We start from the raw sequence: 16,629 nt of genomic DNA on the forward strand, positions 1-16,629 counted from the left end.
CAAATCGCGTTTTTAAGATTGTCTTTGGTTCACTGCAGTTTTAAGGAGGAAATACTCAACAATGGTGTTGACTTTGGCGCTCCGAACAGCTGATTTGATACGCTGATTCATCTGTGCTCCGATGCTTCCTGAAGCAGTGTTTTGAAATCGGCCATCACTAAATAAGTCGTTATTTTTATTTTTTTTGGCGCTCCAAATATTCTCGTCGCTTTATAATATTAATATTGAACCACTGAACTCACATGAACCGATTTAAATATGATTTAGTACCTTTATGGATCTTGAGAGAGGAAGTGTCATTGCTCCCTATGGAGGCCTGACGGAGTCATCGGATTTCAGCTAAGATATCTTAATTTGTGTTCTGAAGATTAACGAAGGTCTTACGGGTGTGAAACGGCATGAGGGTAAGTAATAAATGACAGAATTTTCATTTTTGGGTGAACTAACCCTTTAAAGCATATTAAAAATACCACACAGACATATAAAGAACATTAAAAACTTGATTTTCACCACAGGGAGTCTTTAATACTTGTATTCAGAAAGGTTGCATTAAACTGGTCAAAAGTGACAATAAAGACATTTACATTAGATGCGTTTACAAGGACCCTAATAATCCTTTTTTGTGTCAAAAATACATTGTAACCAATCCCATTTGTATGTGGGCTGGCTTTAGCATATCATTAACTATGAAGCAGTGGGTCTCAAGAGAAGCCAGGTTATCCCGGTATATTCTTCTGTTGATATGAAAAATCGGGTACATTTAGCAATATAGCAGGTGAATCATGCATATGACTTTCTCCACTGATGTTCTGAGTTGTTCAAAGTGTTTGTAAGGATACTGATTTTCAGAAAGCAGCTGTCTGACTGAGATGGTGAAAGGGAACATGGTTTGTATAACACTAGCAACACATTATTAGCTGTTTGATAACGTAGTCAAGCCAACGGCTAATCATATCAATTACCGTTATGTGTCCAACGTAGAGTGCGATACATAAAATGCATTACCATTCTGATACTTTAACTTATAGACGAGCCTGTATAATTCACTCTTCCTCTTCTTCTGAATCAGTTACTGGTTCAAACATATATGACTGAATTAAACCAGTATTTCTACTTGCCATTGTGTAGCATTTACTACAGTAAAATTGGGTGGATGAGGTATTCCGAGCTTGTGCGATTGAGAGGAGGGGCTAATCTGCATATTCATGGATCTGCCTATACTAAATTAAGCAAAGGTTACATTCAAGCTATTTTAAGGCATGAAGAACTTATTTTCACTAAGAGAAAAAAAAGTTTAAATATGTCATATGGTAATCAAATATGAGTTTTATGGGATAAAATGATTGACTACAGGGGGACTTTAAAACAAACTAAGGGTTTCTGTATCACTTTCAAATGTAGTACTTTTCTGTTTGTGCCAAAACACCCCTGACATATTTAGCTGGCCTGTATCACATGACTGTGAGAAGCGAGCGTACAGCCATGCAGTCACACCACAAACACAGAGACACTCACTTCCACATTAAACTGAGAGAGATGGAGAGAATGGCAGAATGGAAACATAGTTTGGTGTGGTGCTACTTTTCACCTGTAGAAAAATGTACAGCAAGATGCAATGATATATATGATACATGGTATCTTACTTGTTTTATTCATATTTGGTATAATTAATTACTTATTATTATTTAATCACAATATATATATGTCAAATACAAGATTATTTTTATACCTATTTCACAGAATTACTGTTTTACTGCATTTTTTAATCAAATATATGCAGCCTTGGTGAGCATAAGAGACTGAAAAACATTAAATAACCTTCCCTACACTTTTGATCAGTACTTTAATATTCACATAGTAAATTAACTCTTTTATTGCAAAAGTACAAGGTAAATCCTGTTTTCCAAATGTCCCCATTAAATGTACTTCCTGGAACTGTGTCTCTCCGTGTCCATTTAGTTGTCCTATTTTCTAAAAATAACTTTTTAACTCATGTTCATGTGAATAAGACGCAGTCAGTGACAGTACCTGCTGATTTAGTTTTTCAGACAGAAGCCTGTGCCAGCGCCAGTGCTACATCAATAACTGAATCACATTTACATAGACTAGCTGACTGCCTAATTCATGCTTCTCTGATACGTTTTCAAGCAAAACAAACCAGATTAATGGTCAACGAACAGCAAGACATTGTGCATCAGGGGCTAGTGGAAAAAAAAGACACAACAGCAGCCATTAGGGGATATCGATAAATTAGAAAAGATGTGGAGGTGTGCAGGGGCACAGAGGAGAGAGAGTCCTGGGGGGATGAAACTGGGTCTGGAGAAAAATGCTGGAATTATTTTAACATAAAAAAATGTCATGATTATGACTGAAGGGGGCTGCACTCAACACCTGAGATCTTGCACAATTAAAGGGTTAGTTCACCCAAAAATGAAAATTCTGTCATTTATTACTCACCCTCATGCCGTTCCACACCCGTAAGACCTTTGTTAATCTTTTTAACACAAATTAAGATATTTTAGTTGAAATCCGATGGCTCCGTGAGGCCTCCATAGCAATGACACTTCCTCTCTCAAGATCCATAAAGGTAATAAAAACATATTTAAATCGGTTCATGTGAGTACAGTGGTTCAATATTAATATTATCAAGCGACGAGAATATTTTTGGAGCGCCAAAAAAACCTAAATAATGACTTATCTAGTGATGGCCGATTTCAAAACACTGCTTCAGAAAGCATCGGAGCATAAATGATTAAGTGTGTCGAATTTTCTGTTCGAAGCGCCACAGTCACGTGATTTCAGCCGTTGGCAGTTTGACACGCGATCTGAATCATGATTCGATACACTGATTCACTGTCGGCCATCACTAAATAAGTCGTTATTTCGGTTTTTTTTGGCGCTCCAAAAATATTCTCGTCACTTTATAATATTAATATTGAACCACTGTACTCACATGAACTCATTTAAATATGTTTTTAGTACCTTTAGTACCTTTAGTAGAGAGGAAGTGTCATTGCTCCCTATGGAGGCCTCACTGAGCCATCGGATTTCAACTAAAATATCTTAATTTGTGTTACAAAGATTAACGAAGGTCTTACGGGTGTGGAACGACATGAGGGTGAGTAATAAATGACAGAATTTTCATTTTTGGGTGAACTAACCCATTAAGTACAAGATTTATTTACCTTTTTTGAACTGAAGAACTCCTTAGCAACTACACAGCATACTGTGTCTGGCATACTAGTGCTGTGAGTGGTTGCCAGGGCATTGCTAGGGTGTCCTGGGTGGTTCTTAAGTGGTTGCTGATAATTTGCTCTTTTTTATCCTTATCAACTTAAAAGATGTATTGGTCGGATTACCTAGAAAATTCTGAAGCACCTAAATAAAATTACATTAGCATGAGCATGTGAACATCTTTCTCTGCAAGATTTTTGGCATAGAGGTTTCTCAAGCAAAGGTTTGTCTTGTGTGTGGAAAACGTTTTTTTTTTTTTCCGGCAAAGTCACTATGAAAATAAAAATTGACAATTCAAGAGATTCAAGAAGTATTATTAAACAGTGTATCATAAAGTATACTTTTTACATACAGTACCATACCTGAAACCAGTGGCGTAACTTTGTTTTAAAAAGTGGGTGGGACAGGAATGTGTATGGGGGGGGGGGGGGGGGGTATGTATTGTAATTGTATTATTACAATAATAATAATATGATATTAAACTTAAAATGATGTTTCTTCCTTACATCTGCTATAATACTATGTCTCGAGAGTATGTATATTAGCTAATATGTGGATCCGCTGATGAAAATAGATTGTCCTGATGGGCTGGAGGCAATATTTTCGTTTAGCATGCAAGAGATTCTGGGTTCGAATCCAACCATGTATGATTTTTTTTTCTCTCATTAAAACCAAAGACGTTCGTCAGTGATTGTATATCAAGAGCAGGGACACGTTTATTTGTATTTTGTTTTGTGATTCAACGTCACGAATAGAGAGTCTATGCAACAGTTAAGCGATAGATTGAAGCGCTCGTCCGTGTGAACACTGCACAGTGTGCACGAGCGCCAAGAGAACACTGTTGCGCCTCTGATAACAGCGACAACGAGCACTCAACATGATTTCAAAAACAACACATCCCAGCGCCAGATCGCCTATTATTAACACAAATTGATAATAAACTAGAGGTGTTTCTTTTGTATTAGATATCCACGAGATGCAGCGAGAGGTTTCAAAAAGTGGTGGGGACAATATCGACCCTTTCAAAAAGTGGTGGGGACATGTCCCACCCGTCCCACCCGCAAATTACGCCTATGCCTGAAACAAAATAATATTCCCTCAAAATGAAAGGTGAATGATGCAGACATAACGCCAGCAGGGGTCACTCATACTTCATTAAATAAATGAAAATAAATAGGTAATTTAGCTGAAATATGATATAATTATAATTTTTATTATATAATTACTAAGACTGTTGCAAAGTGATACACAGATCTGTTCGGTGAAGCTGTCATAGCCGTGCTTTATCGTAAATAAATAAATCAGGAACAAGGTCTGTAACGATCCATTTTATAATATAAATTATCCGTACACCTCATTGGCTTTTACATGCGTCCTCATAATCTTTCATTAAAAACATTAACATCCCCTCCCCCTTACGACAAAATCTCTTCTCTGATGACGCGTGCACCAGCGTGGGGGCAAGACAATAACCTGTCACTCACAGCAATTAGCAAAAAACAGCAATGATCCAACCAACTTCCGACTAACAAAATCAAGTCCCGCCCTACATTTTTATTATTCAAGAAGCCGTTTCACTCAAATATGTGTCACAATAGACAACGCAATTTCCGTTTCATGCCGACTTTAAGTGCACCTCTTCTTAGCACTTACGCAGGAGCCATTTAAACTCTTCACACACACACACACACAGAACATTATGAAGAATGAACAGCAAACAGTTTCTCTCATTTATTTCCTCTAGCTTTTATCTCTCTCTGTCATAACAGCAATCTAACCCTGAGTTTTTAGATAGAGACGGCTGGCTGCTTTTACTGTTCTGATAAAAACAATCAAACAATTGGATGAGCAATTAATCTACACAGGTCACTGGCACCCAGTGCTAACAACTGTAACACGGTTCACGGGGATTACTGTATCCAGTCGGCTGGCGCTGTTGCTAGGCTTCGTGTAGCTTTCTCTCTCACTCCTCCTCATCCTGAGCTCCCCCACACATGCTGTACACAGCCAAAAAATGGCCAAATAATACATTCTAGCTCAATAAAAGAGGAGACAGCTGCTGCACTCAGACAGAGAGGGCCTTGTCTGGCTCTTTCCCCGCACATAAACACATACGCAGAGACATAAACACACAAACACATTTGTTGTGCTCATAGCTCAATGCTCAGCACCACAGTTAATGTGAGTCCTGATTGTCCCACAGCTCCATAGAGTTCCTTCCTGATTTCACCACGGACAATCAGAAGATAAAAGGTATAAAATTTGAGCTAATAAATCAACAAACCTCCTAAAGCTACACAAAAATAAAAAAATTTGAATTCTGTTGCACAGTTAATCTGTTAGTAATACAAATGATTAAAAGGACAGTTCACCCAAAATTTCCGTCATCATTTACTCATTGATGATCAAAATCTCTATTAATATCTCACAAAAGGAGAAATTATTTAATGTGCTGGTTTTTACTTTTCATGCAATTGCACTGAATGGGGACTAAGGATTGCACACTAAAAAGTACTCAAAAGCTCCAAGCTTCATCATAAAACTAATTATTATGACTATATTTGAAGACTTCAGATGCAAAAGCCTCCAAGTGCCGTCTGAAATTTTCTTCTAAAATGAGCATTTTTATCAAGCTCATATGTTTAGGTTCAGTCATTTCACTTTAATGTCAATTAATAGGTCATTTTCATTGCCATTAAAGTGAAATAAGTGAACATAAACATACAAGCCTGATAAAAATGCTAATTTTAGAAGAAAATTTCAGACGGCACTTAGAGGGTTTTGCATCTGAACTCTTCAAGCTGTCTAATGGCATATAACGGCTTTGTGAAAGAAACAAAATTAGTTTTAAATTGTTATTCACTAAATGATGTCCTATTCATGAATGAATCATTATTTTTTCACATCAGTCTGAATGATACATTCATGAATCTGATCTGGTTTCTGAGGCCCTGTTCACACCTGGTATTAAGATGCGTTTTGGTCGATCGGATCACAAGTAGACGAGGAAGACACCTGGTGTTTTAATCCGTCTCTTTTGTCCACTTTCAAATGCTTCTGTCTTGATATCTTAGAGGGGAAGGTCTATGGGCGGGTAAATGTATGGGGTATTTCAGATCTTTCGATCTAATGGACAAAATAAGCTTGCGCAATTTACATATTTACAAATTTTAAATCCAGTCTAGCTAGCGCGCTTCTCGTAATGTTTACGTGTCAGGTCAGTAGGCGGTCCTTTGTGGCTGTTCAAACACATTCGACCACATGAGCCTCTACACTACAAAAGCAATCCGGTCAAATGCGTTTTTGACTACCTATGGAAGTGGTCCAAAGTGGACAAGCTCAAAACAATTTACAACCTGTTTAAACCTGTATTTAGCGTCGTCCACTTGTGATCCGATCGACCAAAATGCATCTTAATACCAGGTGGAAACAGGGCCTACTCACTGACTTCATGATCCAGTCAGCTCAATTTTTGAATAGATTATCTGCAAATAATAACTTAAACTACTGTGATGCAAAGCTGGATTTTCAGCATCATTATTTAGTCTTCAGTGTCACATGATTCTTCAGAAATCGTTCTAATATGCTGATTTGATGCTCAAGAAACATTTCTTATTATTATCAAAATTGAAAACAGTGAGTTAACGATGGCAGAATTGACGTAACTGTTCCTTTAAATGTTGTGCCGCTGATTTATGCTCTCAAAGAAAAAGTAACAAAAAATCACCATGGATTATTTGGAGATAATCCAACAGTATTAGAATGTTTTTTGGATACATAATGGTATTCTTGGCAGTTTGGAGGACCATGTAAATACTCAGGGTCGTAACACACTCCCAGCATTCAGTGGTAGTCAATCAATATTCTTTTTTTCTTTTTTTTTTTTTTCTTCAGTATAATAATGTAATATAACTTTATAATCATAACTAACCAATCCCAGACCAGAGGTTTTAGAGTTTTAGGATGACACAAACTCAAAAGCTGATTTCAGGACATCAGAAGGAGAGAAAACACAACTCAGAAAAAGAGCCTGGAGGTTTTGACAAAATGACCAAATATTGTGTGTGAGTGATTAAATCTGCACTAAAACATCACATAATGCTCTAATAGTTTATATATCACAGTGCAATAATAAAGTGTATTTACCTTGAGTGAGTCAAAACAGGCGATGACGCGGCCGTTCTCCACGTGGCACGTGCGAGAGGGGTGAGCAAACTTGCATTCGGTGTCCGAGCGCGAGCAGGTTCCTCGCTGGAACTCTCTGCACACCTCCAGCGTCAGCCACTTGGTGTCACGGCCCATGGTCACATTGACGGCCATGGCGGTCCTTCGGCGAGTGGCGGGTGAGCGGAGGGCTGGGGTAGGGTGGGGCAGCCAGGCGTGATAAAGCACAAAGGCTACAAAAAAAGGAGCACAGTGGCGAGGAGATCCTCAGACTACCAGTCTAGAGATGAAAACCAAACTCTCTTATTGACAGGAAGGGGGCATAGTCTGGTGAGTAACCAAAGGGTAAGTATGATGAAAATATGAGAATAGTTTAAAGTCAGGTAGGGAGAGCGATTGATCGAGAGTGCTGAGGTGGGGTAGGTCACTGTAACGTGCTGCGGTGCATCTTCGGCTGCCGTCCAGGAAAACAAGGCATTAAAAGTAGAGTAGAGCGGCACTTTCTATTTGTCTGCAGTGGTCGTCCCACTGTCTAGACTCACCCTCCGGAGCGCTCTCTTGCATTGATGTAAAACGGACTCTCTCTAATTTTAGGCTTCTGAAACCCCCTGCCCTGTTGCCATAGCCGCAGCAGTCCCTAAAGATGCTCGCATGTCTGGGTCACAAGGGATGGAGAGACTGCAGAAGTGAGGGGAGAAACACTTTGAGAACCCAAGGGGGAAACCAATCGACTCGTATTATAAGGTGAAACGGCGAGCAGGCAAAGTTGGAATCGAGGAACAGGCAAATGGGTTGATTGACTGTCAGGGTGAAATATAGCCCAAGCCAAGGCCAAGCGCACACGCACGCTCAAGTCAGCGGGGAAAAGAGCGTTCCGAAGCAGAGACCAGCCAGGATGGGAGTGCGGACACAGACGAGGGCTTCCGCAGCATCCAGATGAGGCACTTTATGGTGATGCAAGTCTTCTTTTACTTGAAACGCTTTCTCATCCCTCCTGCTTTCCCTGCATTCCTTTCATCGCACTGTGACGTGTCCTCGCACACTTCTAAGAGTCCTCTTGCAGCAGGAGAACCTGTCTTTGCGAAAAGACACAAAAAACGAAGACAACAAACTCAGTTAAAACAGCTTCAGAACTGCAAATACACTTCGCAAAAGGAATATTTTGCAAAATACAAGTAATAAAAGTGCAAAACAACAAAGGAAATGCATGAAGCCGCAGCTGTTTATGTTGCAAACCTGTAACTGGGGAATACAGAGGTGAGCGACAAACAGAGAGAGGCTGAAAGCGCATGGCAGAAAGCGCGAGTGAGAGAGTGCACGAGAGGTAGAGGAGGAGTGCAGACGGGAGGCAGGCAGCAATGCAAAGGCTGCGTGTCTTGATTAAGAGATAGAGGGAGGGAAAATGGGGAGGAGGCAAAGAAAGGGACAGAGAGAGAGAGAGAGAGAGAGAGAGAGAAAGCACATGGGAGACCGCAACGTCACTTTATGGCTCTGGGGCAGATTGAAGTTACAGAAAGTTAGCACAAAACAAAACAGCGCTCGTTGCGGAGGCCATAAATTATGCGGCGATCGTCACTCTCGGTGTTCAGGATCTAAACGCTGCTTTTGTGAGAGAAAAAGGAAGTAAAGCAGCTGAGAGGAAGGGCAAATTTCCATAGCTGCAGCTGCTGAGCACGGAACACTGCAACAGCCAATCAGCAGCTGTGATGCAAACAGGCAAGGTGGATCGGCCAATCGGGAGGAGCCTAATTTATCGATCGTTAGTCTCCCCACCCTCTTTGTCATTGCATTGCTCCTTGGCTGAATCCGAAGGAGAGTGGCTCTCTCGCTTCCCCGGAGCGTTACCGGGAAGGTTTTAACGTATGGGCGATCGGTCTCGTCGGAGTCACAGGTGGGAGGATGAAGGAGAACTGAATGGATCGTTATCGCATTCATTCAAGGAGAGAGGTGATGTGGGAAGGTGCAAGGGCTGGAGAAGTGAAATACAGGGGGCGGTGCCACAGGGGGATGTGAGTGGGTGTCTTGGGTGGGTCTGACAGCTGATATGTGGTCCCATGAGGGGAGAACGAGACAGTACAGTGAAGAATAATCAATGCTGTGATGACCAAGCATACTCGAACCGTTGCGGGAGGGAGGGAGGGATGGCTAAACAAATAAAAGGACGGGAAAATGAAAACAAATAAAGCAGAGGTGAATGAGCAGACAGTGAAGGGATTAGAGGAGAGGTTAAGGCAGATATTATCTGTCCCTGTGTCTCACAGCGACAGACACAGACGGAGGAGGCGACGGGCGGGTGGGGGGGGAGGAAGCGCGTGAGCGGAGCACGCAGACAGACGGTCCAGAAGGAGAGCAATGCGGTGAGGGGAAGATGGAGATCGGGAGAGAAAATGAGGGAGAGAGGATTGAAATTGAATTAATGACACCCACCTCCAGAGACAAGAACAAAGGCACTAAATGCAGCGCAACGTAACACCACGCAAAGCAGAAAGTAGGTTTTACAGCAAGCTGACGTGCGCACCCTCCCCCAATATCAGCCCTACAGTAAGATCGATGAAGATGCCCCCCCGGGGAACGCGGACCTGCATTGAGCTGTTTGTCAGCACTGAAGTTAGCACATCTCTGTCTCTGAGCAGCATGGTACCTCAGCCACACCTGCTTCCTGCATGCACAGCGAAAGGCCAATTATCTCATTTATATGTAAGCAGGTGAACGGAGAGGTGATCCGTGAAGAGAACATGTGGCCGTGACGTCAGCCGCCACGTCTGATTCCCTCCATAGACGCCGCTATTACCTTAATATGCAGTACAAGCGTCGCCCTCCCAACGATTGCTAATCCCCCTCGCAATGATAATCATCGTTATTTCCCAAATTGGATGATTTTTATCTTCGCGGCTTGCAAAGCTAACGATCGCACACACCCGAAACAATGGGACCTGTTATAAATAGATGTCTTGAGCTGATTTTACAACGTGATTAAGTAAATTATTAATGCAAAGTAGACTGGCAAAACACAATCTGACTAGTTGGTGTGGGTCTGGCCTAGTTACTACAAGCTGTATTTACTTTACAGACATAAAAGCAGATAACACTAGTAGAAAGATATATTGTTTCATCTAGAAGGACAAATGAATGAAAAGTGAAAAAGCAAAGACTAAAGTGTTGGGAAAGTAACTTGCTAAGGTTACTTATACTTTAAACTAGTTATTCTATTGAAAATCAATTGATTGATTTCAAATATCAATTCTTGATGCTCATTTCCATTTTAAAATATAGGTGATTTCATTTTTATGTGAGCGCTAGATTATGGCAAGGTAATCTAAATGTAAAAATAGAGGAAATGAGCATTTACAGTTAAAAGTTTAATATCAGCTGATACCAATATTAAAAAACAAAACAGATATTGTACTTATATATCATGCATGCCCAATATTTCATTCTAACAAACAACTAAAATGATTCCAGGGACTGTAATCAGTTCATTTATGGTTTCATAAACCAACTAAAAGATGCAAGAATGAATCAGAATATGAAGTGCCTCAGCTTGTTTGGGCTGAGCATGCAATACAATGTGACATTAAAAACAGCAATGCAGCATTTTTAATGCACATTGGAAAAACTAGCTTGTTAAAGGGATAGTTCACCCGAAAATGAAAATTATCCCATGATTTACTCACCCTCAAGCCATCCTAGGCCATCTTCTTTCAGACGAACACAATCAGAGATATATTCAAAAATATCCTGGCTCTTCCAAGCTTTATAATGGTAGTGAATGGGGGGCATGTTTTGGAGCCCACCCAAAAATGCATCCATCCATCATAAATATAATCCATATGGCTCCAGGGGGTTAATAAAGGCATTCTGAAGTGAAGCGATGGGTTTTTGTAGGAAAAAATATCCATATTTAAATGGCCGTATGCATCGATTTGCAGCGGAAGAGTAACCCCTGACCCGACGAAGAACAAATGCGGAAACACAGAGGATAGAGCAAAACAAAACACCAGTCATGAATTAGAAGTCTAAAACAAGAAATTTTAAAGACAAATGTCAGAGGATTTTGATATAAGAGAAGAGGAGCCCTTTTTTTTTTAACCGCGTTACTCTCGTGGCGCAAGTCGTCTTGCTCAGTATGCGTACGGTCGCCTGGCAGAAGCTAGTTATTTTAGTTTATAAAGTTTTAAAGATATATTATTCTTACAAAAACCCATTGCTTCGCTTCAGAAGGCATTTATTAACCCCTTAAAGTTGTATAGATTATATGGATGCATTTCTTTTGGGCTTCAAAATCTTGCCCCCCATTCACTACCATTATAAAGCTTGGAAGAGCCAGAATATTTTTAAATATATCTTTGATTGTGTTCGTCTGAAAGAAGATAGTCATATACACCGAGGATGGCTTGAGGGTGAATAAATCATGGGATAATTTTTTTTTTTTTGGGTGCACTATCCCTTTAAATTAAAAAGCTACACTATTTTTAAAAGAGATATTAACACACTACCTAAAACAAATATTTCTAATGCACAAACAAGAAGACAAATAACCTTGCGCTCAATACTAATAACATCAGCTATATGTAGTACAATTGTTATACAGGCTAGTGTAAGTGCTGGTTGTGTGTGGTCAGTTTACTTTGATGTTCTATAGCAGGCAGGCGGCTGGGCGGAGGATATACAGTACAGTATACGTGTGTGAGTGTTTCTGGTGCAGATCTACAAAGGAGGCTGTAAATATCAGAAGTGTGGAGGTGGCGAGTGTGTATTGTTTCTACAAGGTCACTGAGCTGTATACACATCGCACTTGTGGCAGTGTCCTTCAGGCACCGCATGTGCATGCACAAGAATCAAGTCAATAACTGGAATGTACAGCAGAAGACTGGGCGTCTGAGAAACAATAGTCTTTTAAAAAAAAACTGGCTGTGGTTTGTAGACGCTAGTGTGCTATTCAAAGCCGTCTCAGTCTGAGAAGTCACAAAATCACACCTACTGTCTGTCTGTGAGAAATAACATTATTCCGGCTAAATTACATTCTAAATGCTATATGCTTTGAGTTAGGATGAAATTTAAATTCACATTATTTATTTTGTAAATCCATGGTATTGATCTTATTCAGTCTCAGAAAAAAAGCTGTCACTGGGAAGCTACCCTTTCAAAAGGTACACCTTTGTACCTAAAGAATGCATATTAGTGCCTTAAAGGTACATACTGGTACCAAAAGTGTACATATTAGTACCAAAAAGTACATATTAGAACATTTTTACCTTTTTCTTCATCCTAGTGACAGCTTTTGTACTATTTTTTTTTTTTTTTTTGAGAGCGTTGTGAATGATTCTTCAGTGCATGTTTTTTTCCTATCTTTTTTTTTAAACTTTGACTGCATATGCTGGACTTCATTTCAGTCTGCTGGAAATCTTTTAGTCTGCTTAAACCCAGCCCTTTCCACAATCAACTACAAGCTTGCATATTATTGACTGCAATCAAAGACTATAGAAAGGCGATTCACTCCTATTAGTTATGAATGGGAGAAACTGCAACGTGCAAAATGGCGGAATATGTCCTGCCTTCTAAGTAAAAGAGACAATCGCTGATTGATAAAGTCATTGCGTCAATGCAGCTGCCATTAGACGCTCTGGTTCCCATAGAAACCTGAGACTCGCGCTTAAGACTGCACATACGCATTGGCTCGTCTAGCCTGAAAAATACGCTTTTTTAGTGCTATTTGAGCATAAGATTAAGAAACAACATTTATGGGAAAGTTCATGTAAGATTTTGTTGCCGATTTGAAATATGTTACTTAATTTTGAGTTCGCCAAGCAGTTTTTGAGATTTCAGGATTCCCCCATTTAAATAGATTGGACCTGGATGCCCGAAATAGCTGCCCGGAGGCGTTGCAAATATGGCAGCCGAGTGAACAGACTTTCCTTGAAAAGGACTTTGGTGCAATACCACTTCTTCAGTGCAATGCCACCAATTTTTGCGAATTAATTTCACTTGGATGTACGTCACAATGCGGAAAGAAAAGATATGTCATTACAACTGTTTCATTGGGAAAAAATTGTTAATTCAAAATTAAAAATTCTGTCAATTTATTAACCCTCATTTACTCACCCTCAATTTTGGTTAAACTTACTATCCTTTAAAAACCAGACTCCAGAATTTGTTATCTATTCGAGACACACATGCTGAATGAGCTAATCTTAGATCTTGGAATTATCGATTATACAGATCAATATGACAACAGCTGCCCTAGGTGAAATAATTACAGTGATCACTAGAGTAAACATCATTTAGTGTTCATTTGAGGTCTATTTTAACCGTTTTCACAAAGCCTTTCACTGTAACTCCTGAACCAAATCGACAGAATCAAGCATTAACGTGTACTAGGAGGAATATTAATTAAATTGAGGTAAGCAAACAAGACTACAATGTAGAAAAAAAACTGCTGACCAAAATATTCTAATAGCCAACACAAATCTCATGGCTTGATGAAGCAACATTCTGCAGACGTGTCTTTTTTTCAGGTCCCACCGGAGTACAACATTTTGCTTATGTAAATAAACCAAAGGCCACGGGGCCTTTTGAACATTTTATTTTTCATGGAAGCTCAGTCTTTGGGACATGCCTCATGTGTGAATAGGGAAAATAGAGCAATGCGGCACTTGCATGCTCACAGTCATAACTAAAGCTGACCTTGAAATGCTGGGAAGGCGATGATGGGCAAACAGTCGCAGCATTCAAATGACAGGCATTTTCAATACAGGTTGCCGCCACTGCAACTCTAAAAGTCTGTGTGGCACAAAATAAGCCCAGAAAAGCAAGTGAACTAACTACATCGGAATGAAATGCAGAACCAATGCAAGATTGAATCTGGTTCTCCGCCTTTGCCATACTCGTCCGCAGAGACGGCAGTGGGAGTGTGAGGGTCAGTTGGCAGAGGTCAGGGCAGGAAAGAGAGGAGTCTGCTGTTCCAACGCACTGCAGCGCTCAGCAGCACTGGAGCGCCACAACATAACCTTCATACCACAGAGCTGACGCATACAAGGCGAGCCCAGCATGACCAGCACATACTGCAGCTCCAGCAGCACAGCACATGCTCCCCACATGCATTCTGCAGCTTGTACTGCAGCATTTCTCACAGTGAAGTGAGAGCTCAGTAGCTCAAGTTAACCTTTGTATCGCTTCTTAGTGACAGTAATCATTTACATCATTTACTCACCATCATGTTGTGACAAACTTGTATGACTTTCTTTCTTCTGTGGACGATAATAAAAGATATTTTGAATAATATCTTTGCCCGTACGATGGAAATCAACGGTGACCAAAACTGTTTGGTTACCAACAACAATCTTCAAAATATCTTATTTTGTGTCCTGCAATCATACAATTTTGGAACAACATGAGGGTGAGTTTCATCTTTAAGTGAGCTATGCCTTTAAATGTCTCTTTGGCACTGCTTATCTTGCAGGCAAATAGATCTAAAGTAAAATGAGAAATGAAACTCAACCCATACATATTCTCAGAAATAGAGTCATGCTTTGGGGAATTTGAGATTTTAACAAGGTTTGCTGTTTAAATATGATTTCAAAAAGCAGATTCTTCATTATTTATTTTTCTTAAAGAAATGGAAATAATGGTATTATTTCCCCACCTTCATGTTGTTAAATCCAAATTCTCCAAGCTTCTAAATGAGAAAAAGCACCATAAAGTATCATAAAACATATCCATATGGCTTTGTGTGAGGAACAGAACAAAGTTGCAGTCATCATTCACTGGAACGACTGACATCCATCCTAGGTCTTGGTGTGTTTATGAGATAAGTAGGGATGTATGATTCATCAAGTTCAAGTTCAAGTTTGGTTTATTCTAAAGCACATTTAAAAACAGCCACAGGCCGACCAAAGTGCTGTACAATAAAAGCATAAGGGTATACAATAAATAAGCACTTAAAATCACAATAAGAACCAGACAGAACTACACATTAAAAGCCAAGGAAAAAAGATGAGTTGTAAGACAGGATTTAAACTCAGATAAAGCGGAAGCCGTTCTGATTTGGTAGGTTATTTCAAAGAGTGGGACCAGCCACTTCAAAAACTCTATTTCATATAGTCTTTAGGCGGATTCATGAGCAAATCTTCTTTTTGAGTCATATCTTTTCAACAAGTTGGTTGATTTAGTTCATAAAACTGGACTAGTTCACAAACCATTCTTGAGACTCAATGATCATAATGGTTCAAAGTCCACTGGAGTGGAAGAATATTAGTAAATAACAACAAATTTCACTCTGTCACTCAATGCTATCATGTGGCTTAATTAAATTGTAGTCATATGGACTACTTTCATTGTGCTTTTTTGTCAATTTGGAGCTTGATGGCCTCATGAATGTCAGTAAGTGAAGGTAGAATTATCTTTTTTTTTAGTGGACTGTTCCTTTAAGAAGAGTAGAAATGGCTAAAATAATTCATAGTAAAGGAATATCATTAAATAGCGGCTTAAATTTTGCTCTGTCACAAAAAGCTAGAATACAGAATTATAGTGCTCGATTCCTATAGACTAGTTTCATGAAATTGTCACTTTTGAGTTTGACAGCCTCAGTTATAGTTCAAATGTTCCTTCATTTAAAGGGATAGTTCACTGTAAATTGAAAGTGTTTAAATGAAAACGGAAATGTCACGTTTTTGTTAACCTCGATTTATCAAAATTTGTGTGCTTTTTCTGGGTGAGACAGAATGAACTGCAGCGCTAATAGAGTCACACCAAAGGTCAAGGTCAGGATTTTTGTTAAATAATACATTAAATTTCATATCGTATACCCCCAGAACACTTGGAATATATGACACGTGTCGCATGGGATCATTCTGTGACACTTTTGCTTCTTTCTTTTTTTTTTTTTTTTTTTTAAAAAGCTTGATGCTGGTCGCTATTCGCTTCCATTATATGGACAAGCGTGAGCGGGACATTTTTTTTTTTTAATTCTCCATTTGTGGTCCATAAAAAAAGGGCATACGACATTAGAACAACACCAGAGTGAGAAATTTAATTTTAATTTTAGCATGAGCTATCCCTTTAAGAAAAGTTTCAATCAGAATAAGATGGCTGCATACTTCTTTAAATGTTCGAATTATATGAATAGACACACTGTCCTGGCCATTACAGGGAACAAACTGTCTGAATGACATTTAAAGGACAAGGCTGATCAGTGCAGAGAATCTGATGCAGAAGTATGACCCAAATGTAACC

General features: G+C 39.5%; 1 protein-coding gene across 2 annotated transcripts in view; it reads right to left on the reverse strand.

Moving 5' to 3' along the window:
- The window catches only part of mbnl3 (muscleblind-like splicing regulator 3), a 52,073-nt gene that overhangs the window by 30,357 nt on the left and 5,087 nt on the right, over positions 1–16,629 (reverse strand). For both annotated transcript variants that reach the window (XM_067386433.1, XM_067386422.1), the window contains exon 2: positions 7,381–8,470. In XM_067386433.1, the coding sequence (XP_067242534.1) occupies positions 7,381–7,554 (174 nt within the window). In that variant the 5' untranslated portion in view covers positions 7,555–8,470. The remainder of the gene's footprint in view (positions 1–7,380; positions 8,471–16,629) is intronic.

This window comes from Chanodichthys erythropterus, chromosome 1, assembly GCF_024489055.1.
Source record: "Chanodichthys erythropterus isolate Z2021 chromosome 1, ASM2448905v1, whole genome shotgun sequence".
NCBI classification, from domain to species: domain Eukaryota; kingdom Metazoa; phylum Chordata; class Actinopteri; order Cypriniformes; family Xenocyprididae; genus Chanodichthys; species Chanodichthys erythropterus.